At 55.4% G+C, this 25,947-nt stretch overlaps 10 protein-coding genes across 10 annotated transcripts; 5 read left to right on the top strand and 5 right to left on the bottom strand.

Annotated features, from left to right (window-relative positions):
• Window positions 1–2,588: 2,588 nt before the first annotated feature.
• KRP23_8819 (Cyclin-A3-2) lies at window positions 2,589–3,665 on the top strand (the record flags this gene model as incomplete). Its single annotated transcript, XM_067894310.1, has 1 exon — window positions 2,589–3,665. One exon carries the CDS (start codon window positions 2,589–2,591, stop codon window positions 3,663–3,665), a length of 1,077 nt encoding a protein of 358 aa, XP_067743757.1.
• Window positions 3,666–3,749: 84 nt separating this feature from the next.
• Window positions 3,750–7,466, bottom strand: KRP23_8820 (Transcription termination factor 2; the record flags this gene model as incomplete). The annotated part of the gene is made up of 2 exons (XM_067894311.1): window positions 3,750–5,551; window positions 6,518–7,466. 2 exons carry the CDS (start codon window positions 7,464–7,466, stop codon window positions 3,750–3,752), a joined length of 2,751 nt encoding a protein of 916 aa, XP_067743758.1.
• Window positions 7,467–7,960: 494 nt separating this feature from the next.
• Window positions 7,961–9,979, bottom strand: KRP23_8821 (uncharacterized protein; the record flags this gene model as incomplete). The annotated part of the gene is made up of 1 exon (XM_067894312.1): window positions 7,961–9,979. The coding sequence occupies one exon, from the start codon at window positions 9,977–9,979 to the stop codon at window positions 7,961–7,963; it is 2,019 nt and encodes a 672-aa protein (XP_067743759.1).
• Window positions 9,980–11,696: 1,717 nt separating this feature from the next.
• KRP23_8822 (Ankyrin repeat, PH and SEC7 domain containing protein secG) lies at window positions 11,697–12,211 on the top strand (the record flags this gene model as incomplete). Its single annotated transcript, XM_067894315.1, has 3 exons — window positions 11,697–11,843; window positions 11,909–11,936; window positions 11,997–12,211. 3 exons carry the CDS (start codon window positions 11,697–11,699, stop codon window positions 12,209–12,211), a joined length of 390 nt encoding a protein of 129 aa, XP_067743760.1.
• A 902-nt stretch (window positions 12,212–13,113) lies between these two features.
• Window positions 13,114–13,548, bottom strand: KRP23_8823 (40S ribosomal protein S10; the record flags this gene model as incomplete). Its single annotated transcript, XM_067894316.1, has 1 exon — window positions 13,114–13,548. The coding sequence occupies one exon, from the start codon at window positions 13,546–13,548 to the stop codon at window positions 13,114–13,116; it is 435 nt and encodes a 144-aa protein (XP_067743761.1).
• Window positions 13,549–13,839: 291 nt separating this feature from the next.
• On the top strand, window positions 13,840–14,941 carry KRP23_8824 (Mitochondrial basic amino acids transporter; the record flags this gene model as incomplete). Its single annotated transcript, XM_067894317.1, has 4 exons — window positions 13,840–13,938; window positions 14,009–14,074; window positions 14,155–14,647; window positions 14,727–14,941. The coding sequence occupies 4 exons, from the start codon at window positions 13,840–13,842 to the stop codon at window positions 14,939–14,941; spliced, it is 873 nt and encodes a 290-aa protein (XP_067743762.1).
• Window positions 14,942–15,098: 157 nt separating this feature from the next.
• On the top strand, window positions 15,099–16,070 carry KRP23_8825 (Delta(3,5)-Delta(2,4)-dienoyl-CoA isomerase, peroxisomal; the record flags this gene model as incomplete). Its single annotated transcript, XM_067894318.1, has 1 exon — window positions 15,099–16,070. The coding sequence occupies one exon, from the start codon at window positions 15,099–15,101 to the stop codon at window positions 16,068–16,070; it is 972 nt and encodes a 323-aa protein (XP_067743763.1).
• Window positions 16,071–16,310: 240 nt separating this feature from the next.
• On the bottom strand, window positions 16,311–20,943 carry KRP23_8826 (uncharacterized protein; the record flags this gene model as incomplete). The annotated part of the gene is made up of 3 exons (XM_067894319.1): window positions 16,311–20,620; window positions 20,723–20,762; window positions 20,842–20,943. 3 exons carry the CDS (start codon window positions 20,941–20,943, stop codon window positions 16,311–16,313), a joined length of 4,452 nt encoding a protein of 1,483 aa, XP_067743764.1.
• A 1,076-nt stretch (window positions 20,944–22,019) lies between these two features.
• On the top strand, window positions 22,020–24,725 carry KRP23_8827 (Nuclear pore complex protein Nup93; the record flags this gene model as incomplete). Its single annotated transcript, XM_067894320.1, has 1 exon — window positions 22,020–24,725. One exon carries the CDS (start codon window positions 22,020–22,022, stop codon window positions 24,723–24,725), a length of 2,706 nt encoding a protein of 901 aa, XP_067743765.1.
• A 240-nt stretch (window positions 24,726–24,965) lies between these two features.
• KRP23_8828 (uncharacterized protein) lies at window positions 24,966–25,733 on the bottom strand (the record flags this gene model as incomplete). The annotated part of the gene is made up of 1 exon (XM_067894321.1): window positions 24,966–25,733. One exon carries the CDS (start codon window positions 25,731–25,733, stop codon window positions 24,966–24,968), a length of 768 nt encoding a protein of 255 aa, XP_067743766.1.
• Between the last annotated feature and the right edge of the window lie 214 nt (window positions 25,734–25,947).

Genomic DNA, 25,947 nt, shown 5'->3' on the forward strand with positions numbered 1-25,947 from the left:
CGGGCGGTGCAAACGCGTGCATTCAGCTTGCAGTTGTGGCAAGCAAGACAAGATCAAGCGTTGCTAACAGTTGCCGAGATTTCGCGAGCGGCGCACTGCGACAGAGTGCGATTATGCCTATAAGAGACATACTGTGTGACGAAACGACTCGCCGTCCATCATGAACTTCATGGGCACGAGCGTCTTCCGCAGTGCGGAGACTTTAGTACGCGCTAGCAAGGCCCCACATTGCTGCACGCTTGCCTTAAGCAGGACTTGACAAATTATCAATATTAATAGTGTAGCTGCGAATAGTACATGTAGTATTGTGCTTTGCAGCTCTTTGGACTCCAATTCGTACGCTTTGTCTTGCACGATACAACAATAAAGCGTACATGCTTCATACTCTCCCAATATGTGCCTTGGTGATCTGAAAACCCTGCCACGACTTGTGGTTGCTTTGGCACTTTCTAGAAGTGTGCCTGAAACACAAAGTCTCTATGCTTTAGCGCTAAGTACGAGTACTAACTACTGCTGGACAAACTGGTTGCAAAGCACAAAAAATATACTTCGAAGTAATACGTGTTCTGTGCTCATAGAAACTTTCTCAGCTCGGTGCTGTATCCAGTAGGCACAGATCTGCGTGGACTTTGCCAGCTATTAATTGTGATTGCTCCAGACTGTAGCCTTGCTGCTCTGCTACTTTCGTATCAGACGCGCACTGGATATGGTCTTGCCACCTAGGGCCGGCAGTACTGGCACCTTTCCCAACAGCTACTATAGTAATAGTACTGTCGAACAACGTTCTGTCAACTACCGAAATGGCTACCTTCTTACACGATCTCCATAACTGTCGATAAAAGTTCTCCCCGAGCGCGTTCGAAGAGCTCCGACCTAGGCAAATACGAGTTAGTGGAACGGCTCCAAACCCGACACACGAAACCACTGGCAAAGGGACCAGGACGCATTGCCAGCCCGTCAAACCATCAGCAGTCCTCCACTCCTCCTTCGACTAGCCGTCGGCAACATGACGCACAACAATGCACGGTATCGTGTATCACTCCCTCTGGAATATGTCTGCTTCGTCGTGAGGACGCCTCGAAGGCTGGACACGGTGGATAGAATCATCGCCAGTACACACACAGTTGCGTGAAGACCTCAGCGCCATGGTCGCAGCGCTGGTATTCCAAGATCGTGAATGACACTCCACACGTTGTTACCATTGAGGCATTTGAGTGGGAAGCAGTGATCTGCAAGCTGCAACTTGCAGTTCACGTGCGAGTAAGACGACGAGAATCGCACAAACGCGAAAATGGGGTGGCATGTAAGCAGCAATTGCGCGGTCTTGTTATCCATGGCGGTGGGGATCGGTGCTAGTTCAACAGTGCTATCGACGTGACAGGCTTTACAGTAACAGTAGAATGGAAATCGAGCAAAAGAATAGTACTACATAACAGTAGTACTATTTTGTGCTGGTGAGGCGAGTTACTGCCGATCCCTACTTGTCACATTGTAATCTTGCGGGCTCCCAACGTGAGACCTTACACCGTAAGGCTTGCTGCATTCGGCGAAAGCTGCCACCGACTAATCTGGCGTCTGTAGTCGTTACGCGGTATTATACATGTAGTGCCAGCAAACGCATCACTGTTGATGCTGGGGGGGAGGGGTCTCTTCCGAAATGGCAATATGCTGCATAGCCTGCTGCGACGCCGCGCGCTGGGATACCAGTGCTGTACCGGTTGGGGCTGCTGCTGCCTTTGATTGACGATTCGGACCTGCAGCCGAGCAAATCGGCGCTGAAAATTGTAACGGGAAACCCCCGCTGCATGGTGCGCGTCCTCGGCAGTGTGAGTCGACACTACTATAATACACCAACATGCTGCCCCTGTGCCACCGGAGGTGGCGCTGCACATTGCCATCGGCAGCTGGCCCTTTGCAGGCGTCAAGGCGCGCGATCCTGTCGCGCGGAGGCGCCTGTTGGGGGCTCATTTGCAGCTGTTGTTCGCATCCTTGTCCTCGTCATATCCAGACTTGGCGCCAGAGAGAAGCCGCGGCGTGGCACGAAGTCAACCCGGGCCCTCTTCAGCTATCAGCTGCTGCTGGCAGCGCGCCATGCCGCGCAGTGCTCGACGTGTGCAACGCCCGAGGCGCATGGCTTTCTAGACCGCTGCCACCTCATGGGCGAACCGACAAGCTCAGTTGCTATTGTTGCTAGACTATGCCGTCGAGCGCTGTCAATGCCTCAATGCCTCATCCCCTGCCAGGTGTCAGCGATTAGCAACTACCGTCCGACACCGGTCTAAGTGCGAATGGGTTCGCTTCGACCCGGTGTGCATAGTATGGTCATCATATGGTACCAACCGCTTCGATTGGTCGAAATGCATGGTCATACAGCGTTTCTACTCGCTGAAATGTTTGCTAGGAGTTTTCACCAATCAGACGTGCCCCACTACCCGCCCGCCTGGGATCACAAAGCCCGCGGCCCATATTGCGCCGATACCGGTTCGTCCATCATGAGCATTGGCCTCCCTGCCTCGCGCTCTTAGCGCCATTCCGCGCTTTCCCGTGGCCTGCACAAGCGTCTTGTTGTATATTCCTATCTGTCCATAATGTCCATCCTCGATGTGTGTGCGTCCCCCATGCCCTTCGCGCTCCCCATGGAGTGCGCCTCCGAGTCGCTCGAGGTCATCCAATGGGCGCTGCTCAAGGAGAAGCACTACTCGGCGCTGCGCAACCCGCGCTACCTCGCGGACGTGCAGCGTCACGGCATGACGGCCACCTGGCGCCTGCGCGTGTGTCGCTGGATGTTCGAGACCGCCAAGGAATTCGAGCTGCAGCTGGACACGGTCTGCGGCGCGCTGCACTTCCTGGACCAGTACCTGAGCGTGCACTCGGTGGACCGCGTGACGCTGCAGCTGCTGGGCATGATCTGCATGTGGACGGCCAGCAAGATGCACGAGGGTAAGCCCATCCTGCTCGAGGAGATGGCGCTCATGTGCGAGCGCAAGTTCTCGCGCGCGCAAATGATCGACGCCGAGGCGCAGCTCGTGCGGCTCGTGGGCTTCCGCTTCAACCCCCCGAACGTCCTGACCATGGCGAGGGACTTCGTGAACGAGCTCCCGTTCGACGACGACCAGCGCGCCAACTGCGTCGCGTCCGTCTTCAACGTGCTCGAGCGCGTGCTCGAAGACGTCTCGTCCCTCGACTGTTCCGCCTCCAGTCTGGCCAAGGCCGCGGTGCAGCTCGTGGCCAAGTCCGAGTACAACCTCACAGTGGCACAGGTGCTCAAGGCTCTCAAGTCCATCAGTGTCGAGGAGGGCGCCTACCGCGCAGCCTTCAAAATTGTGCGCGGCGCCTACTTCGGTACGTCCCCCGCCTCGACCAAGACCCAGATATCACAATCTGTCGCTGTGGAGGCCATCAAGTCGCTCACGCAGAGCCCCACGGCCATCGAACAAGTCGCTGTTTTCGCCGACGACACACCGTCGCCCCCCGACGTGGATGACTCGTGCCTCATCTGTACCGAGACGCTGTCTCCGTCCCCATCCCAGGCATCTCCTGCGCCCGTGCGAACGGCTGCATCGGCCTCATCAACCATCGGAGTCACTCGGTCTGCGCCCTCACCAACGTGCATCGAGTCCGATACCGAGCGACACAACAAACGTCAGCGCAAGCTGGACATGTAGACACAATAGGAATCAACAAGACTGTAGAAAGGAAGGCGCTAACGGAGCCAAAAAACAAACTAATTTATACTCTACGCCTACTTCCTATTCACTGATCTCGATGCAGGTCACACTACCGTCGCTGACTTCAGCATTTTCACCACGACGAGCGCTGCTGGCGTTATTTTGGTCGTCCTGCTCTTCTTGCTGCGTGAAGAACAGCCTCCTGAGGTCTCCTGTAGACAGCCGCGTCTCACGTAACCGGTTCTTCTTGGCGGTGGAGAGGTCATCGCCATCGCCCAAGAATGCGGCCGTAAGCTGGCGCTTCTTGTTCTGCAAAGCCACCACGCGCTCTTCAATGGAGCCTTTCACGATGAAGCGAACGACACGCACGTTCCTTGTTTGGCCAAATCGATGAGCACGATCGACAGCCTGCCGCTCAAGGCTGGGGTTCCAGCTAGGCTCCGTGATAAACACGTGCGCCGCAGCAGTCAAATTCAATCCGAGACCACCCGTGCGCAAGGACAATAGTAACACGTCCAGTGGTGGGCCAACGACCGGTCCAATGCCGAGGTTGTCTTCGTGCTGCTGGAAATTACGCACGACTTGCTCCCGATCCTTGACTGACATCCTTCCATCCAGTTTAGCGAACGAGATGACCTCATTGCCCACCTCCGATGCATCTTCAAAGGATGAAACGCACTTCTCGCACCGAGAGTTGTGAGCCTCAAGGGCCTCCGCTATCACATCCAAGAAGCTTGTCCACTGTGAAATCACCAGTACACGCTCACGACGTGCTCGCACCTTCTTCAGCTCCTGCATTAATGCTGTTAGCTTCGTCGATTCCAATGGACCGCACCCAGACACAGCATTTCCATCAGCGCGGCGTTCTTGAAGCCGCTTCAACAATGCTGCTTCTCCAGAGGAGAACGGAGAAATGCCGTCCCATCCGTTCCCTACCAGTGCTTCAGCACTTGCTGCCCGAGTCTGCACTTCAGCCAATGGGTCTTTCGTTACAAGTGAAGTTGCATCACAGACCTGCCGCAGCCGCAGGATGAGCTCAAAGACGTGCATGAATAGCGGGCGCTCGTCCCCGTCGTTGGCTGGAGTTGTGACGGGAACACGACGAGCTTGCTTCGACTCCTTGGATTGCAGATACCGCAGCACTTGCCTTTTAGTAGAGCGATGCAGTAGCATATACAAAGCGCGCTCCACATCTGAAGCAAAGTCAAGCTCGATAAGCTCTTCAGTCTTCTCCGGTAAGTCCAAGATAGGAGCTCTTGAGCGTGCATCCACCGCGGATTTGAGTCGGCGCATTACTACACGCGGCACCAATGCTCCAAGCTCACGTTCAGAAAGTGCGTGCGCACGGTTACCAAGCCCAGCAAACTGCAGTAGAGCTACAAGGTCTGCCGTTCGGTTCTGGATGGGCGTGCCAGTCACACACCAACGGCGTCTACTGCTAAGAGTGAATGCAGCTCGCGCTCGTGCGCATCCAGCATTCGCGATAAGGTGGCTTTCGTCAAGGATGACTCGGAACCACTGCAACTGATGCAGCTTCGAAGTTACCACCGGTCTCTTCGACTGTGGAGTAAGACGTGGCGCTTGATGCCATCCATCTCCTGAAGCAGTACCATCGCCGTTGTCTTGTTCGCCATCTCCATCACTGTCCTTGTCTCGAATTTTGCATTCCAATAGGCGGAGAGTATCATAGGTCGAGAGCACGATATCTGCCCCCATAAACTGCGTTGCAGAGCGGAAGCTTTTGCGCGTGGCACCTTGATACGTCACCACACTCAAGTTGGTCTTGGCTCGGATTTCGTGTTCCCACTGCGACAAGATGGAGAGTGGAGTCACAATAAGGGTAGGAGGAGTAAGCCGAGGCACCGCGCCTGCTTCACTTCTTGCTTGGGCATCGGCAGCGCGAGCTCGACGAAGAGATTCACATATAAGTGCGAGGCAGCATACCGTTTTGCCAAGTCCCATTTCATCTGCCAAGACTCCACCACACACCTTCGCGACCAGAGCGTCAACTGCTGTTGCTTCACCACGGCGCTGTTGATCGATCGTAATAGGATCACTAGGATCTTCCTCTCGTCCCAGCATCCATTGCAACGCTTCTTTCTGGTATGGTTGCAACTCAACCAGGAGCTCCGGCACAACGAAAGGGAACACGCCTGGTTTGGCGGCTAGAGACTTTCGCCGCCTATGGCGACGGCGTCGATCGCTTGCAAAGCGATATTCCATTTCCAGTGGAAGTTTTGTGTGCAACAATGCGCCTCGGTTGGCGCGCTTCCTTGATAATGCTGACCTGGACGAAGCTGTGGGAGGCGTTTGAGCTGCACGCCTTGCTGATGAAGCGGGAGGTGAAGCATGCGAAGCTTTTCTGGCTGATAAAGCGGTAGAAGATGCAAATGTAGTACGTCTTGCTGAGGAAACCGTTGGTGAAGCGTATGTTCGTTTTCTCGCGGATGAAGCTGTGGGGGTCGGGTACGACGTTCTTTTTGTTGACGAAGCTGTGGGGGATGCATGCGTTGACCGTCTTGACGAGTTTCCTGCAAGGTTCGTGTTTGGACAAGCCGGAGTGTTCGTTCTACTCGGTGTTTCAAAGGGTTCTTGCTGCCTTCGAATGCCTTGCGGAGTCGGCTCCCTAACGACCTGAAAGGCATCGGATGTATGAGGCAAACTTTCCACGGCGAGTTGCTCTGGTTCAAGCATCTCTGTGTCCGGGCGATCATTTTCTTGTTGCTGTTCCACATCAACGTATTCATTTCCGTCTCCAAATTCGAAGTCAGGCTCCGAAGACCATGGTGGCCTCTCAGTATTGTCCTTTGGCTGTGCTGAAGGTAATGATGAATGAATAGACTTTTCACCGGTGCCACTCATCTCGATAATTGGCTTTTCTTCCTCAGCCATTTCAGCTTCAGGCTCAGCCGTCTCCTTTTGCTCTTTCTCGTCCTCTTCCTCGCTATCACTGCTGAAGATTAGCTCCTTGGACACATTCATATCTTCAGCAGCATCGTGATGATCCACCATTTGAGTCTCGACAACAACTTCCTCGGCAGCTTTCTCTTCAATCTGCGTGTGTTCATGTTGTTCCTCAATTTCTTCTCCCTTTGAAGCATTTCCACCTTCATGTACTTCAGACATATCAAGCATCTGCGTATCTTCCACCTCTACATCTACATCATCCATGCGCGTCCGCTCGTCATCACTAAGCTGCATACTTTGCATTGACACATCCAAATCATCCGCTCTGAAGCTTGGTTCGAGGGATCGACGTGGTGTCCGTCGCGACTTTCCGGTCGGTTTCGGCGACCACGGAGCCGCTCCCGGTGACCAGGGCGACTTGGTAGCACCCGAAGGCGGCGAAATCGTCCCCGCCATTTCAATAGACGCGCGTCTGTTGTCTGCAATAGGCGACACGTTTGCCATTCGCAGTTGCAAGCGCTGCGAGGCGCTCACTCGTCGTTGAGACGTCGTCTGCGAGCCAAAATCCTGCGAACTGAAGGCCGGGAACATGCTCTGGCTGTCTGCAGACGGCGGGGTGTTGTACACATATGACCCATTGGATATAATTGAGTCGTGCGGCCGGGAAGCGGCCGAAAGCGACTGCGACGCGGGGATTGGCGCGTGCCATCGACTGTGATTCGGAGCCACGTGGGCGATACCCACATCCGCCAGCACCTCGCGCAGCAGCTGCTCGTCCTCCGACGTCACCGACGGAGAGAACTGCACCGCGTACTTGCCAAACCGGTCCGCGATCGCTCGCTGCGTGTAGTCGCGCCAGTCCCGCTCGTATTCGCGCTGCCACCGGCCCATCAATCCCAAATTTAAATTTGATAAGGCAACTTTAGTTTTAACCAATCACATACCAAGAGGGACACTATGAAACGCTGATGGACACGGCTCCATCCTCGCAAAATGCTACGCTAATGTTTTCGTGATGAGAGTAGGCGGAAGCAGTTAGTTGGGATTCGTTAGATACTCTGATGCGACCTCGCTGAATGGAGACGCGTTGCTTGCCACCGCTACCACAACACTGGGGAAGCAAAAAAAGCACTCGACCGAGCTATTGCTTCGCCTTCCTCATAATATCGCTCGCCAGCGAAGTCTCTCGCTACCGGGCGACCTGGCTGATAGCTGCCCCTCTGCAGCTGTTTCTGGTGTTTTCGAAGATGTTTGGCTTGCTTGGGGTCGCTCTGCTGGGACGACGTACGTCACTACTGGTACTGGGGGTTATGAAAACAAACGAGCTCCTGCGTCTTCGTCGAACGCGGGGGCTTTGAGATGATGGACTGGGATGACAGGGCAGGCTATCGCCGCCGCACAACGAATCGCTGGAACAAGCTACCGGTTGATTGTGTCCGCTCGGGAACTTCGTTCGCCCCCGGCAAAGAAGCCGCCTTCTGAGTTTTGCTGGTCGTGAACGGAAACCCGCGACGCGTAGTCGGCTTCTGTCCGCTCCTTTCTTCGGCAGCTTGAAGCAGAGACTGGCAGTCGTGGAAGCGCAGGTTCTCGGGGCTCAGCACGTTGTACACATTGTAGTCGTCTTGGGGAAGGTTCGCTGGGTGGGACGCATTCGGATACGGCTCCGGGTGCGGGCCAAACAAAGTAGTGACGGCAACACTGGTGTAGTACCCTGACTTCGACTGCGCCATGGTTGCGAGGTGAAGACCATAGCCCGCCAGAGACGAATTCGAAGAAACGGTCGAATAGTTGAGTGACGCCACCGAGTTGCTGTGCTTGAGAAGATCAGATTTCAGTCCACGTGACAGCGGTACCGAGTGTCCAATCTGGTTGTTACCGTCGTACTCATCGTCAACACTAGAGCCAAAATTTGTGACGGATGCGCACACGGCTAGCGAGTCCAGCGAGTCAATCGCCGAAACATGTTCGTCGGCATCGGTTCTGTTCTTTGAACGTAGAGACTGGCGCAGCTGGGTAACCTGGTCATCTAGAAGCGATTCTAGGGCCGTTGAACTGTTACGGTTGTTGTTCGAGGCAAGGTCATCGGTTGTAAGCTCCACGTCGCTGGGGTATCTGTTGTTGTTGTCGCCGTCCCGCTCGAAAGGCGGGGGCGACGATGTTTTGCGCATCGACTCTCCTTCCGTGCTCGTGTCCGACATGCACTCTTCGTCCATTCCACGCCAACGTTGCCGCCGAGACTTGACCATCTCATAGCCAAAGCCGTATTCCCCACCGCTCGTCATTTCATCGGCTGTGGGTGAGTGAGCTTCCGACTGTTCTCCAAAGATAGAGTTAACGTCCGAGTTGTAGTCATGCAGAGTAGGCTCCGAAGACGCGCCAATCAGTTTCTCCGTGTACTGCGTCAGATTGTCAAGCTGCGATCGCAGCATTGTCGAGCGGTTAATTTGCTGTTGGAGACGAATCTCCAACATGGCGTTCTTCACATCAAGGCGTTCGCTCTTTTGGCACACAGCCTCGTACTTCACCTGCAGCTCCGCGTACGCTTTCTCGACCTCGTGGTACTTCTCCTCCAGAGGCGTCTCTACGGGAGCAACAGGTTCTGAAACAGAAACGTCGCTCAATCTAGGAGCGCTAACAAGTCCAGCAGTTGTAAGGGCTTCAATCCACTGAGCATTGGTAGTCACCATCTTCTCGAGCACCGACTTCATCTCCTGGGTCTCCTTCTCGAGGAACTCCAAGTGGTGGTCGAACACTGTTTGGCTTTGGTTGTTGTGGCTACTTTGGTTGTTCACCGGTCGAGCTGGCGACGGAGCACGCATGGAACGGGACGAAGGTGACGATGCCGACCGCTGGAAAGCTGCGAACACGGGCGACTCCTGCTGCTGCAGCTGCTGTTGCTGTAGAGAAAGGCGTTGCTTCGTAAGGCCAACAGACGAGCGGACGTCGCCCGCCGACTGGAACGGTCTCCGGCTAGCTAATTTCCTGGCTGTCTGCCGTCGAGGGGCCTCCAGGACACGCGAGGTCGTGGGCCCCATGGACACCGACAGGTCTTCGCGCTCAGGGGACTCTGGCGACAGGTCGGTGATGGTGAATCGGCCTCGGACCTGCGTCTTGCCCTTGCGCACGGAAGAGCTGGAGGCCGATAGGTCTTCGCAGTTGTTGTTGTCGTCGTCTCGCGGCTGCTCCGACGCGTCCGACATGGCGCTGAGTGACGCGCTGGGCGTGAGCACGTCCAGCTCGTCCTCGGGCACGTCTGTGACTACGAATTTGCGCGGCGTGCGCAGCTTGCGGCCAGTGATCTTGGGCACCGAGCGGCGGCGCTGGTCGGCGGCTGCGCGCCCCAGGGGCGGCTCTGGCTGGCGCACGCTGGGCAACGAGACGGTGCTGGAGGTCGTCATGAGCATTAACTGCGCCGCGTCGGGCGCGGTGGTGGAAGAGGTCTATCTTTCCTGGGAGGAGAGAAAAGCCGGAGCCGTTAATACAGGGGGCGGACGCCGCGCTGCGGACTCGCCACACTTCGCCTTGATGCGGAGGTCTCCTGTCTGATACTAAGTGCCGGCACCCCTTACTTGGGCCCATACAAGGGAGAGGGGCTAGAATCTCGACGATAGACCAGACGGGTCGGGTTTGGAAAGGCTGGTGCGGGTTTTGGGGTGATTACACTTGGTCACTGTATGGTGTGTAGACCCGTGCTGCGATTGGCTGTAAAAATAAGCTGAAACTGTAATTTTTGTGGGAAAATAGAAAAATGGCCGGTAACCCTCTTTTTCAACGTGTTCGGGTGGGGCTCCGTTGGTTGTGGACACGCCCTCATCCCATACTGGTACAGCAGCGTTGCCGCGATTTCTTTCGGAGTCCACGCTGCGTGCTGCATTTGAGCAGCTTTAGACTCGATTTTCGGGTATTTCAGTCTGCCCGCTAGGATTTCGTTATCAAAGTGCGAAAATGCCGATAATTTAGACGGCTGGCCAACTTCCCGCAATGTGCTCCACTGGCACGCAGCTTGCGAGTGCGTTAGCGATTCGGCTGCTGAGCATTTTCGCAGCGCCAACCGGTCGGCAAAGAACAAACCACCTGATTCCAGCCAGCAATGCGCGCTCCCAGAGCAGTGCACCGGGAATAAGCAACGCGGCTCGGGATCCCGGCGCGGCTGGTGGTGCCTGCTGGCGGTGCGCCTGTGATCGATCCGATGCTGCGTGGCCCCACATTCACGCCATTTGGCACACACGAGCTCCGAAGGCAGGCACTCGTTTCAGCGGCAAATTTCATGGTCAGCGCCATCGGCCATTTCCTCAACGATTTGGTACAATTCGGTCTTTGTGTAGCGCACACCAGATTGCTGACTCGCCTAGGTACGTTCCTCCGGGTCGGGTCAAATCGTTGACTGGATTTTTACCAACCCGGCCCATGTGCCATTTGAGTGGTTCCGAGCAACCACTGGTGGAGCTGCAATAGCAGGCGAACGGGCAGATCAGGAGCAGTTCGCGTTTTCCTCTGGGCAAACTCAAGCAGGAAGGAGTTTGTAGATTACAGGAGTCTTTTGTGTGTTCCCTAGTTCCAACTGGACTTCTGGCGAGATCTCTCTTTCACAGTGGAGGTCCCAGGGTCAAGCAACTCGCCCCGAAGCGGAGCGCGAGCGTTTTTTGCTGCCGCAAGGTGGCGGATCTCGCCCGCAAGCTCTGCGTCTTTTGTGAGGGATAAGCGACGCAAACAGTTGAATAGCGAAGTCTCGGCCGTTGAGCATCTGGACCGCCTGGCGACCTCGGTTGCCTCGCTGGAAAACTTGCTCCGACTGATTGATGGCTCCATATTCCCAATCTTTTTTGCTAGTCACTTCGACCATAATGCTGGAGACCAACCATGGAGCAAACATCCTCATGTCAAAAATGCATTTTCACTTGGCGCAGGCTTTCTTAAGCTTAGAAACACACATCAACTCAAGAGCGTTGTTGCAGTCGAATTCTTATCGTAGACGCAGTAGCTGGCACTGCAATCTCAAAGGCAATGTGTATCAACTTTGGTGCATCAGTTATTGTTAGTGTCGACAATCCGCAGAGCTTGCTATTCTTGCTTCTGCTAGGCGGCACACTGCGTTTGTCTGCCACACGAGCGTCAACGACCATGGGGCTCTGCCCGTTGAGCCGCATGACTGCAGAGGACCGGGAGCAGGAGAGGGTCGCCGAGTTTGTGAGGTTCGCTATCACAGCCGACCTCGTCAAGCTGCGAGAGATGATAAGCAAAACCAAGATGGATCCCAACGCTAAGGATGTGAGTGGAGCAAGATGATACCTTTGAGCTTTGTCGTGTTCGGAGCTGATTGCCTGTTCTTTTAGCGCTTTGGAATGAATGCTGTGCACTGGGGTACGCTCAGCGCTTCCTAGCACTATAGGAAGTTGCTCACTTTGCTCCTCAATTGTTCAGCTTCGTATGTTGGTGAGCTCGAGTGTATCATTGAGTTGATCAAAGTTGGAGGTTCTCCCAGTGCGACAGATTCCAATGGCCGCAACGCGCTGCACCACGCTTGCCGAAAGGACCATGACGAGGTCGTTCGCTATTTAGTGTCCACTGCCAACGTGGACATCAACTCCCGTAGTGAGAACCAGGACACGCCATTGCACAAAGCAGGTTACACATGAAAGTTTGGTTCATTTTTTACGTTCGAAGGGGGCTAACGTCGTTGCTGCAGTTCGAGGGAAGAGCGTCAGGGTGCTTGAAGTTCTACTAAAGCTTGGTGCAGACCCCAATCTCCGGAACGAAGTACGTTTGGCTTTATTTGAAGACTCCTAGGTAATTCACAAAATGCTGACTTTTGATGTGAGCTTAGCAAAACAGGACACCCTTGGAGGAACTGGAAATGTCCATGACGACATTGTCGGTACGCTTTGTCGGTTCTGTATAGTGGATGCTTGGGCTTATGTGTAGCCATTGTAGACGGAAAGCAACGACTCAAATCTCGTGACGTCTGCAAGGATATCAACTACCCAAGTCTATCGCGAGCCTCGCGACTACATTGGGCTTGCGCTCCAGCCGATAAGACGCGGAAGCGGAAGTCGCGGTGTGGATCGCACCGACGTCCGAAGCTTCACGTCTCGTCGCAGTGTGACTGACTGTTCCGACCGGACAGGAAGGACGGGGTCTCGCGAAGAACCTACCGGGAGTCAGTGGGCCACTAGTCCAACAAGCAAGCCAGCGGCACTATACATGTCACCGCAAGTGTCCGTCAAAAAGCACGTTCCGATGCGTAAGAATCTGCGGTACGCCGGCAAACGCGTCATCATGGCGTTGCGAGTGAAGAGTGCAATAATACCGGACACTGAAAAGAGGGAGCTGATGCGTCTGTTGCTCCGGAAGTACACCAACACACCTTCATCCACGACAACATAACAATTCATGCTCTAAATATCCCACCTGCAAACTATTTCCCCCTCAATAACAACCACAGTAACAACCACATTGAGACGTGTTTTCGCTTTCGTGAAGCCAGGAGATTTATTGATTAAATACTCCCGTCTCGCTTTCCCACGAGGTTAGCAACAGCTTAGTTGGAAGCCTCGCGACGGTAGCCGTCCTGGCCACCGCGACGGAACTCGGGGTTGAAGTCGCCCGACGGGCCAACACCCTTCTCCTTGTCGAAGCGGCCACGGCCGAAGCCGCCAGCGGACGGGGCCTGCGGGCGCGTGGGACGAGCAGCCTGCTTCTTGAGCGTGGCCGGCACGATCTCCGCGGGCAGGTGCAGGTACGAGCGCAGGTACTCGATGCCCTCGTTCGTGAGGTACCAGTAGAACCACTGCCAGTTGAAGGTCTCCTTGACGTAGCCGCGCGACTTGAGCGACTGCATGAGCTTGATGACCTGGAGGTTGGGCACGTCCACGGCCTCGTGCTTGGGCAGCGAGAAGTCCTTCTTGGCGACCATCACGCCCTCCTTGAAGAGGTACGAGTACACAGCGATACGGTTCGTCTTGGGGACCAACATGGTGACAGGTGGATGTCTAGAAAGCTTGCCGGCGAGTGCGGATCTTCACGGGAAATAAGCGGCGAGGTTTGCAGGAAAACCAGAATACTCGGCCGTCCACCGCCATGAGCCCCAGCCAGCCAACCAATGTCGTGGGCTGTTCCCGCTACACAATATTGTGTATATTACGTAAAAAGTGTAATTACTCCCTTTAGCGTTTTAGCCAATCGCGAAGCGGAAGGTCTCAAGTGTCGCCGATCGCGGTGTTAAACGTCTTGCGGTTGATTCGCAACACGCAGCAGTCAACCACCAATGCCTCTGGACCCGGCGGTGCACTCCGTGTTGGTGGACTTGGCCGCCGGCACCGTCGGCGGATGCGCCGGCGTCATTGTGGGGCAGCCGTTCGACACAGTGCGTGTGCCATTGCAGTGACCGTCTGTCTAGCGCCAGTATCTGACGCCTGTGTCATTCGTGTTGGCAGGTCAAAGTTCGGCTCCAGATTCACAGCAAATTCTACAATGGCGCCTTGGACTGTACCCGCAAGACAGTGCGTGGAAGTTTTTTTTGTAGTACAAGGTGGCGGTGGCATAACATTGTACGTTGATTGCGTTTTTTTTTAATTTGCAGCTTCAGCATGAAGGCTTCCAGGGCTTCTTCAAGGGGATGACGTCGCCACTGATTGGCAGCGCTGCCACGAACGCCGTCATGTTTGCTGTCTATGAGCGCACACTCAAGATGATCGACGACACGCCGGACAAACCGTCGCTCACTTCTGTGTTTTACGCCGGAGCTATCGGCGGCTTCTGGCAGACAGTTCCGTTAGCACCCGCGGAGCTCATCAAGTGCAGGCTGCAGGTACAGGACGGACGTAGAAGCAGCCAGTACCGAGGACCGATGGACTGCATCCGCCATATTATCAGGTGCAGGGGCGTCTCCGGGCTTTTCCTCGGTTTCACATGCACGCAGTGGCGTGAGGTGCCGTCGTTCGCCGTCTACTTTTGGCTGTATGAATACACCAAGCGCATGATGCTCGACAAGGGTATCAACGACACTACGTCCATGCTGACGGCCGGCGGTGTTGCAGGTGTTGCCTCCTGGGTTGTTTCCTACCCCATGGACGGTACGTTCATCCTCTTGTTTTCAGCAAGTCGGCATTGTGTGTGGTGATTAACGTTGCTGTGTTGCTTTGCTCCGAGTAGTGATCAAGTCTGCGATCCAGACGCTGCCCGTCAACCACAAGCCAGGCGAGCACAAGATAATGCACCAGGCTCGTGTGCTATATCGTATGGGCGGCTGGCGAATCTTCTTCAGCGGTCTGGGCACTGCCTGCGTTCGAGCGTTCCCATGCAACGCCGTGACGTTCTACGCCTACGAGAAGACCTCCGAACTGCTCAAGCAGGCCTCTCGAGACTAAAGCAGCAACGACGTCCTAGAAACCACACGTTACCATCTACATAGATCCCTCTTCAACATAGAACTTCAACTAATCACGTTTTATCTAGATCTAATTTTCAGGTTGAATCACGTTTGATTCCCGGCGGAATCACAAGTCGATCTTACGTTCCTGCCTCATGTTGGCCTCCCTCTTGCGTCTGCGCATGGCGTCCCCAAGCGCTGCTGTGGTTCATCGTCGCTTCGCATCCAAGAACAACCGTGAGCACATTGCGGACTGGATGGCGGGGCCGCCGCAGCCGCTGGACGTGGCCTCCACCAAGTTTGACACACTCTCACTTGCCTTCGCCGACGATGACGCCGCCTCTGGAGTGCTGCACTTGAAGCTGAACCGCCCGAAGGTCGTGAACGCCATGAACATGCAGATGTGGGTGGAGCTGACCCGAGCCTTTGAGCTCGTGGAGCTGGATCCGAGTGTCAGGGCCGTCGTGGTCTCCGGGGAAGGCCGCGGCTTCACCAGCGGCATGGACCTGGACGTCTTCGCGCAGATGCAGAAGGTGGCGATGGACGAGTCCTGTGAAGGACGCAAGCGCGAGCGTCTGATGCGCGTCATCGACAAGTTCCAGCAAATCATTTCGGCGCCGGAGAAGTGTAGGGTGCCGGTTATCGCGGCGGTGCATGGTCCCTGCATTGGCGCTGGCGTCGACTTCATCACGGCCTGTGACCTGTGCTACTCAGATGTGAGCGCCATCTTCTCCGTGAAGGAAGTGGATCTGGCAATCATCGCTGATGTGGGCACGTTGCAGCGTCTTCCGAAGCTCGTAGGTGAGCGCCAGGCTAAAGAACTAGCGTTCACGGGACGCAACTTCGGTGGCCTGGAGGCGGAGAAGCTTGGACTTGTGCTGAAGGCGCTGCCAGACCACGAGGCGTTGATGAACCATGTTGGGGACGTGGCTAAATCTATTGCCAAGAAGAGTCCACTCACCATTCGTGGCATCAAGCAAACGATCCACTACCAACGGGACCACTCGACGGCGGACTCGCTGCAACAGATTCGTTACCACAACGCGGCGGTGCTGTACAGTGACGATTTGGTGCAGGCCGTGGGTGCGCTCATGAATGCGACCGAGCCCACGTTCCGGAGTGACTAGCGAGTAAAGTCAAGAAGTTGTTTTCAATTCCCTCAAGAAGAGCATGGGCACACAGCAACTGCTGCCGCCATTCATGTTCCCTTTTTTTGATTTTTCTTGTTTCTTTTACGCTTCCCACCTCGCCACTAGCTACATGCGGATTGCCGCCACCACGCCGCCATTATTTTCTGCGTTCTTCTATCGGTCTGGCCTGGCCTACCGCCTGAATACGCATGGCTCTCTCTCTCTCTCTCTCTCTCGCTACTCCTTCTTTCGAGCGGCGATAGCAGACAAAAAGTCTCCTCGCCCAGGCATTCCTCCTCCTCGGCCGCGGCCACGAATAGCAGACAGCAAGTCACCTCCACCACCGCCATCACCGCCGCCACCTCCGCGTGCCTTAATCGAAGAAAATAGGTCACCGCGTCCAGGTCCACCCGGCTTACCGCGACCGCGACCACGAATTGATGAAAGGAAGTCGGTGGGGGGTCCCGGAGGACCACCCTCGTCACCACCACGACCCTTAATCGCTGAAAACAGGTCGTTACGGCCACCAGCGCGACCACCACGACCCCTACCGCGTGCAGCCATCATTGGGTGCGGTGCCCGGGCTGGGCCAGCTTCTTCGGCCGCCTCACTTTCAGCTGGTGCTGAAGCACTTTTGTTCTTATCCTTTGCTTCCTTCAGGATTTCCGATCGCGTCTTCACGCGGCGGGTCATCGGCGGACCCTTATCCTTCAGCGAGTTCAGCGTGCTACGACTTTTTTCACCCAGGTCCTTCAGAAGGCCCCGAATGACGGGAATTGCCGAGCGCAACCGCTTGTCACTTGCCTTCACCTCGTCCATACGCTCGTCCATGCCGTCAAAACAGTCACACACCGCATCACAATAAAGCAGGATCAGGTTGCATTCGATCGACGAACGCGCATCCTTCGCATCCAAAGCTGCATTGCGCTTGCCAGACAGATTCATGCCCGACCGCTCGGCAAACTTCAAGCTTACCAAACGAACCTCGTTCACCAACTCTCCAAACTCTGCCAGTTCAACCTTAATTGTTGCAGCAGTCTCCGTATGCTCAAGCCGGCGTTTAAGCCTTGCCTGGAACCAGAGTAGCTGCCGATTTTCGATCTGATCGAGCGATGTGTCAATCAATTCACACGCGCCATTTGCTTCAGCGACCAAACGCACGTTCTTGTAGTGCTTCTTCAATGCGTCGGCACGGGAGTTAGCAAGTTTAGCTCGGGCCAATTCCTGCGCTTCTGCCAAAGCTCGCGCACCAGCATCGTCGGGATTGCCTTTTTGAACCGTTGATTCCATGTACTCGTCACCATCGGGATAGCCAAGATCCTGGTCGTACGCCGGGGATCTGTTAGCTTTAATGGGACACTGCTTACCAATCATGGGGCAGCCGATATCCGGGTCGTCGCGCGTAGCATACGGGTGATTATCATCAGGTCCGTACTGTTTTACGTGCTTGTTGTACGAGTTTACAACAGTCTTGAACGTCTCCTTGAGAGCCTTGAACCACTCATACTTCTTCTTCGTCATTTCTTCACCCTGCTGCGTCTTCCACGTATCCGCAATATCACGCAAGTGCATGTGCAGGGCACGGCGCTCTGTCACCGTAAGACCCGTAACACGGAGATTCTCCAGCAACGAAGGATGGTTCTTCGCAATATCAGCTGGGTTCACACGAATCAATTCCAGCACATTCGTTCGCTTGTACTTACGAGCAATATCACGTGGGAGGGTCTTGCCTGTTGGTGACTTCACGGTCTGAAGGTCAGCCTCCGACATCTTCTTAACGTCGACCGGCATCATCCTACGAATTGCCTTCAAAGCCTTCACGTTAGCGTCGTAGTTCTCCTCTTCCCATTCGCGCTCCTTTCGCGCTTCTTCGGCTGCGTACTCATCAGTCAGCATCAGTGCAGTGTTGTACTTCTCCATATCTTGCTCAAGGCGGTAGTATTCTTCGCGAAGCTGCTTCTGAATTGTAGGATCTGGGTGGGTCACATCGGCAGATCCGATTTCTTGCATGCGCTTCGAGATCTCCTGCACCTTCGCCATAGCTTCTTCGTACGGGATATCTGCTGCCACAGCAATACCAGCTTGTTGCAACTGCTTCTCGAGTTTCAGCAGACGACGAAGCAGCTTCACTTGGTCACTCGAGATATCCAAATTGGCCAACATATCCTGCGCCTTGGGCTCTTCTCTCTGTCGCGTGGAGCGACTTCGCTTAAGCTTTTCTACTTCTGCCTGCAAGGCACGAATCTTCTCGTCGTAAGAGTTGATACCGTCAAAGAAGGCTTGGATTCCTGTTTCATCGACACCGTCCTCTTGCATTTTCTTTTTGACGTCATCGTTGGAGTGTCCATCCTGAATCATGCGTCGGTAGGCACTGTAGATCGACGGACCCTGTACGTCTGATTCTTGAATGCGGCGGTTGGCCTCAATCAAATTTTGTGCCTCTTCCTGCGCTCGTCGGGCTTCTGCCAGTTGCATTTCTGCTTCCTCCTTAGCTCGGGCAGCTTCTGCCATAGCCTTCTCCACAGCTGCCTTGCCTTCGCGTTGCTCTTCACGTGCTGCAGCCATAGCGGCTTCTGCTTTCTGTCGAGACTGCTCCAGAAGCATGTGTGCTTCCTCCTGTGCACGAGCAGCGTGGTGTGTAGCTTCATCAGCAGCCATCTGAGCCTCGGCCTTAATCTTGACCATTTCATCACGCTCGTTCATCATACCGTTGCTGTTCAAGTCATCACCAAGACGGCCACGTTCCTGATCCTCCTCGTACGCCTTCTGCTTGTTCACATATTCTAGCGACAACGTCAGCACCGCTCCTGCAGACCGGCTACCAAGTGCCAGGGGGTACTTCTTAGTCGTCTTTTGCATGTTCGGTAGCGACTTCAAGGGAATTGTAAGCGTCGCAATAAGCTCCGTCGCGCGGAACAAATGCTCGTCAAAGATGCGAATCTCCACCACCATGTCATCCCTCGGCGCTTCGAATGAAGCTGAGTTATCCTGCTTCCATACAGGTGAGCGCTGGTTTTTCACCACAGAAGTTTTGAAGGTCTCTGCGCCAACTGTGACTTCACAGATTGCGTTCACCGAGCTACCAGATTTCGTCAAGTTCGTCGCAGACAAAACACCAACGTGCACCACAGGGGTTGAAAACGCTTCGTAGTTGAACTGCGAAAGACGACCACCAGCGTTGCGGTCCAAGAATGTTCCATCCATAGAAATGCTCTCGGTACGCTGGGTACGCAAAGCCTTGGCCTCCCTCAAGGACTCCCCAAGGTTCTGTGTACGGTTGACAGTCTTTGAAGCATCGACAGCAAGCTTGACTGCATCCATCCAACCCTTTTTATCCGATTCAGAGGTGCATGCCATCACCATACGACGGTCGTCAACACGAAGCTCCAACAAAAATTCTGCTGTCACGTTAGGAGACCGGCAAACGATATCTCCCGTGCCAGGCAGTGAGCGAACAGTGCAACGATGATTCAGAAAGCTCATCTCGCCGCGCGAAGTCGTAGAGCTTGGGCTCTTGAAATACTCCACCTTCGACACACTCAGCACGAAGTATCGCGACTTCCAATTGCGCATCACACGTCCCTGCTTGTACATGCGTCCCTTTTTGATGGTTGCCGCTTGGTTATCCAAAATCAGTTGCGCGATCGACTGGTTATCATCACCGTCATTGCCCTCGTCCTTCACAATGCGAGGATTGTTCATCAGTTTCTGCTTCACGTGAGACGTGGACTCGCGAAGTCGAAACGACTCGGAGTGTCGAGAGTTCACACGCTGCACATCAGCCAACTTGTCCTTAGGTACAAACTGCAGCGTCTTGGGGGCCGTCGCGTTACGAAGCACGTTCATGACCTCAAGGTACGGCATGCACAACACATCCGTCTCGTTCACCTTATACACAATATCACCGATCGAGATCATGCCGCTCGTCTTGGCTTGACCCTTTAACGCACGGACAACAGCGCCGTCAATACCGTAGCGAACTGCTTCCTCCAAGTTCAATCCCATCGGCCCGTTGTCGAACACCACAGCGTACGTCGTGAGCTGGGTATCCAGATCATTGTCCTTGTTGGCCTGGAACTTGGCCCGCACAGCTTCCTGGCGTCGGCCTTCATCAATCTCAAAGGAAATGGCAAGTGGTCGAGGCATCTTTCGGATCAAGTCAATGGCGTCGGAGAATCCCATGCCGTCCACATCCTGTCCGCCAATAGCCACGATCAGATCTCCAGCCTGCACCTTGTTCTCCAGCAACGGGTTGTTGATGTTGTCGATGGCCAGGCCGTGGTTGATCACGCCGTCCTTGGGGGGCATGAGTTTCACGCCGAGTTTCTCCTTGGCAGGCAGCTCGATGACCACGACCTCGGGCACCGAGTCATCTCCGCCGTTGTTCCCATCGCTGCCAGAAGGCCCCGCAGCTTCTTGTTGTTGGTCTTCCTCCTCTGGACGCTCCGACCCGCAGGCCACACATGCCTCTTGGCCGTCCTCGTTGGCCGTGAACTCGCACGCCGTGCAGGTCCACGCCATCTTGCGTAAAATTCGCGAGCTGACCTCTGTTAGAATATGACAACAGAGGGAGGTTAGATATCGCTCGTTAACCCTCTTCCTCGTTATAATAAGCTGGAGGGAGATCTATAAATGGGAGGGGGGCGTACTTATTAAGGCTGGTTCTTGGCTCTCTTGGTGCTCCAGATGCTGGGGATCGCGAGGCCACTACGAGCCGTTCGCCGCGTCGGAACTGGACGCGTGCGCCGCCTGCTGCTCCTCCGCGCACTCGCTCACGAGGACTGCGTGTCCTCGAACTGCTTCTCTGGTCTGCGACCACCGCCGCGCGCCGCGTTTTCCCTTTTCGCGATCGACGATGGAAGGAGACCATCACTCCCGCTAAAGAGCGGGCTAGGGGTCTTTCAATAGTAAAACAAAGATACTGGTGGCGGCCTGGATCCAAACGGTGAACCCTGCTTTCGTCGTGAACCAGTCGAGTCAGTGGAGACTTGGCATATACACTGCTATTGGCGTGTCGGCGTGGTTTAGCTACATGTATCGGGCGCTATATAGTGCTGGGCGACATTGTCGAGGCGGGCCAAAGCGCCGTAGGTAACGGGCATCTTCCGCTCTCTCTGTACGGATCGGGTGGTGGTGTGCCCGCCACGCCGCGTTTTTGGTCCGGCCTTTGCGAGCGGCGCTGTCGCAACGATCCAACGACTGGGGAATTGAAGTGGGACGCGAGGCTCGCGTACGAGGCTCGAGTCGAGCCTCGACAGCCACTGGTGTGCAGGATAGGCTGCTGCCGATGCCTCGCAGCAATGCCATCCCATCGTCGAGCAGCAACAATTGGGGTCTAGCGAGCGGTAAAGAGCATTGCAGCTTTTTGCCGTGTTTAGTTTGATGCCGTCAACTGCAGATGACCAAGCTTGGGTGTACGAGGCGTAATTACGACACTATACACAGGTAGCTGTTGCTCTGAAGGTGTCCATGCAACACTGGAGACCACTGAGGCGTGTCCTATCTTGTTCCGGTGCCAAGCGTATGGTAGATTAGGCCGTTCCGAGCAGTCGATTTGGCCAACAGCGTGAGGACCGACCTCACAGTCAGGTGCACTGTTAGACTACAACCAAATAGTCACTTGAAGCGATTACTGAGACGAACACGAAAGCGAATGAATACTATTTATTGAATAGGCGGAGTACAGCCCCAAAGCAGATCAAGAAAGCAAACACAAGTTGGAGGCCTCTATGGAGGGAAGCCACGAGGAAAGGCAGCTAGTTACGTGTAGAAGGACCATTGACGGCAAGAGCGCTGTTGCCGGGGCTTGCCCTTCAACATGCGAACACAACCTATCTTATCGCATATATTTACCTACGTTCTAGCATGCGTCGCTTTCCGCACTTAGCGCCGCCCTCCATTGCTTTTGGGCGCGCGACATTAGCTCTGCCCCCTCTCGATCTCGCCATGGCCTCCAACGACGTGGACTTTCGGGCGCTGTACCAGAGTTCGCTCAAGCTGACGACGTCCGTCGGGGAGCTGGGCATCCCTCGTCTGGAGAAGCGCCTGGAGCAGCTGGACGACGCGTCGCGCTCGCTCAATGGCAGCCGAAAGCGGCCAGCGGCCGACAAGGCCAACTTCCTGCTGGCGGCCAAGGGCATCGACGCCGAAAAGCTCAGCAAGGAGCTGCAGCACTTCGAGATCGCACCCGAGTTCGAGCCCGAGACGCCGCTGGGTGAGACGGACCTGGAGGGGTATCTGGCCCACCACCACGAGATGATCGTGCTCACGGCCATCGAGGACGTCAACCGCCGCACGGTGGAGGCCACCCACGACCGCATGAACCGCGCCATGATCGACGACTTCGAGGATGCCAAGCAGCAGCTGCTGGAGGACCTGGGAGGTGCCAAACAGCTCGGCATCCGCAACTACCCGCGGTTGCTAGAGCAGGACGAAGCAGCGGGCAGCATCTTCGCTTCTGCAGCTCGCGAGAAGCGCCAGGCGCTCGAGCCGGCGTCAGGACTCGGACTTAGTGGCGCGTCGTTTGCTGGCCAGCCCCGCTTCCAGTCCACGACGAGCTCGGCGCAGATGTCACAGCTGCAGGTGGAGAACGCCATGAGCGAGGAGATGAAGCAGTACTACTCGGTGGTCAGGGAGCTCAACAGCAGCCGCGTGCCCAACACGCGCAGTCAGTTTGAACTGGCGCGTTATTTCCAGCGGCTGTGCGCGTCAAACGTGTCGATCTCGGTGACGGGCTCCAAATGGGAGGCTGTGCTCAAGTGCTGGCAGCTCGTGAACGACATGCTGGTGGGTGGAGATGCCACGAAGCCGAACGCGGCGAAGCTGGCTCAGCGCGAGTTTGCAGGTGTGAGAAACGGAAGCGATGAAACACAGCGGAAGCTGCTCCAGCACCGCTTTGCTTTTGGCGCCCGTGTGTTCCTTGAGAACCAATTCCGTGCGTTCATGCAGGAAACCGTGCAGAAAAACAACCTTGCTACCGGCGGAATTCCGGACCTAGTGTCCACAGTGCGTGCTTTTGTGAAGCACCTGCACAGCTCGCGCTATGCTGCCAACGGAAGCGGCAGCAATACTGATGTGGACAATATTTGGGCCATTGTGTACTACTGCCTCCGCTGCGGTGGCGACCAGGAGGCTGTCGATCTCGTGACTAGCCTGGCAAACGCCAGTGACTCGGATTCCCCGATTGACGCCGACGTGCTTTGTGCGTTACGATACCGTGCACACCAGAAGAGTCTGTATGAGGATCGCAACGCCAACCCGTTGAACGCGTTCTCGAAGCAGTTCCCTGCTGAATTCGACCATTTGGTCGACCGCTACCACCGCTTGATGAGTTCTTCGATTGACGCAGTCCCTGTTATAAACCCGTTCGAGCGCTGCGTTGTTAACCTGCTGTGCTTTGGCAACGTCAACGCGAATGAGGCGCGTATCATGACAACTGTAGAGGACTACCTGTGGCAGCGCCTCTGCTTCATCCAGCGCGTGGCAACTACTTGCTCTTCTTCGGACAGCACTTACACGATTGCCACATTGTCCAGGAGCATCCAGAAGTTTGGCCCCACGCACTTTGAAGGCGGGGTGCAGCCTGGAGGTGGTAACTTCTCCGCGTTCCTGTACTTCGAAATCCTGCTTATCACGCAAGAGTACGAGAAGGCAATTAAATATCTGGCGTCTAAGGGCTTTCTACTGGAAGCAGTGCACTTTGCGATCACACTGAACCACTATGGACTGTTGGAGTGCACGTCATTCTCAATGGGAGAAGAAGACCAAACGACTGTCGATTTGGTGCGCCTCATTCGCCAATACATCCATGGCTTCCAGCGAGCCAACGCCGCTGAGGCAGCAGACTACGTGGCGTGCATCTCGGAGCTGACTGCGAAGAAGGAGTTACTTGCGGAGCTGCTGCTCGACACGCGCAAGTTCGATGTGCTGGCTGGATTCACAAACAGCACAGACGGCTCGCGCACTCGTGGCTTGTACGACCACCTTCTGAAGGATGAGCCTGAAGATGAGGTCAAGGAACTGATTCTCTCGGCTGCGCGTAAGGCTGAGGCTCGTGGCCGCCCGCACGATGCGTTCGCTCTGTTGAAGAGCGCCGGCGACATCGAAGGTGTCATCGCTCTGCTCAACTCGCAGCTCAGTTCGACTCTTTCGGCCCCACGACCAGAGCGTGAGGAGTGGTTCCGTGAGGCAAAGGAGTTTGCCGAGAAATGGATGCGTTTCCCGTGGGTCCAGGCTATCGCTAACCGGCTTGCGCGCACGGCTGCCATTGCATTCCAGACACTTTTGAACATCAGCATTTTCCTTGAGATGTTCGAGAAGCAGCAGTACGAGGACGCTATCACGTTTGTTGCTGAGCTGGAGGTTGTGCCTACACAGAACTCAAGCAATCTGGCGCTCTGTGTGGATCGCTTCCTTGCCTTCGACGAGAGTGTCCGACAGAACTTCCACATATTGCTGCTCGGGTATATGGAGTGTCTCGTTCGCGATGCTGACCGCCTGAAGTCCCAGGTTTCAGGTGAGATACGGCGTGCTGGTGTCGGTGCTTTGCGTGAGAAGGCCGAGCTCCTCGTCACATTCGCAGGCATGATCAAGTTCCGGCTCCCGTCGGGCACCAACGAGCGGCTGAACCGCATGGAGGCCATGATCTATTAGAATGTGTGACCGCGCACAGGAAAATCATTTACGACCGTCGATGAGATGTACGAGAAGCAAACAACGAACACACATAGTTCGAAACGAAGGGTTTTCCGGGCTACAACTACACTGTCAGTCTCTCTTTTCGCTGGTCTACTTGCTACTTCTTACGGCCAAAATAAATCTTGCATGCTTTGGCTTCATGCTTCGTCACGTCTTACAATGCTCTGCTGCCGGCAGCCAAGTATCATGGTTAAATTACCGCAGCGGCGCCTGGCGCTGGGAGAATAGCCGTGAGGCGTTCGACGAGAACTGGAACTTGCTCGGCGATGTCCGAGATAAGAACCTGGTCGACGCACTGGGCTGCATCAGGTGGTCACCTCGATTGGTGACGAACGCGAACGACTTGCGGGCGTCGAAAGCCGGAGCTGCCGCTGCGTTCGAGAAGTGGACAGATCGGGCACTGCTGGACGTTCCTTCAATGCGGGGCTTTCTCAGCACGAGCACCTTCTCCGCACTGCTCTCTCCTGTTCTTGCACGCTTGATGGCCGCCTTCCGAGGCGTCCGAATGCGCGTAGGTCTCGACAGTTGGTTCACGTTAGCAGTAGAAGGTGCAGGCAGCGAGCTCGTGAACGCCGTCGTCGCGGACGAAGACGCTGCAGACGAGAAGAAGGTGATGGGTCTGCCTGTTCCCTGCTGTGGTGCTGCCCGAGTCGAGGCTGCTGACGTCGTGGGGGCCGGCCATGTGAGGTCGCGCTCTGCGCTGGGTGGCTCCTCGCTGGTGCCGAACCCCTGGAAGAAACGCTGGTGGGTTGACTCGTGCGACGCGCGCTCAATGCGCTGGACCAAATTGGTGCACCGGATCTTGGCGGGCGTGACCTGCGCCGCGGGCATGTCGAGTGCGCGTTTGGTGCGGCGTCTGGTGGCGCCTGGTCCGTACGCCACGCGGATGCACGCCCGCACGAGCCGCAACCGCTCCTCGCCGGCGGAGTCCATGGGAGAGAACATGAAGTCGTCGCTCTGCATGCTGCGGGTGTGGAGGGAGGGGTGAGCGGCAAGCCGAGATAGGGGAAACGTTGAGAGAAGTGACACCAGCCCTACTTGACGTGGTCTTGGCAAATGGAGAAATGGTGGTGGATGGCCGCGTTTGAATTTCAAACGTTTGAACTTTAATGTGAATGTTTGGGTAGATTATATGAAAGTTGGGCTCTAACATTTGTTTCTATTTTTACTGAATTTC

This window comes from Phytophthora ramorum (genome assembly GCF_020800215.1).
Source record: "Phytophthora ramorum isolate Pr-102 chromosome Unknown Phyram_PR-102_s0007, whole genome shotgun sequence".
Classification (NCBI taxonomy): domain Eukaryota; phylum Oomycota; class Peronosporomycetes; order Peronosporales; family Peronosporaceae; genus Phytophthora; species Phytophthora ramorum.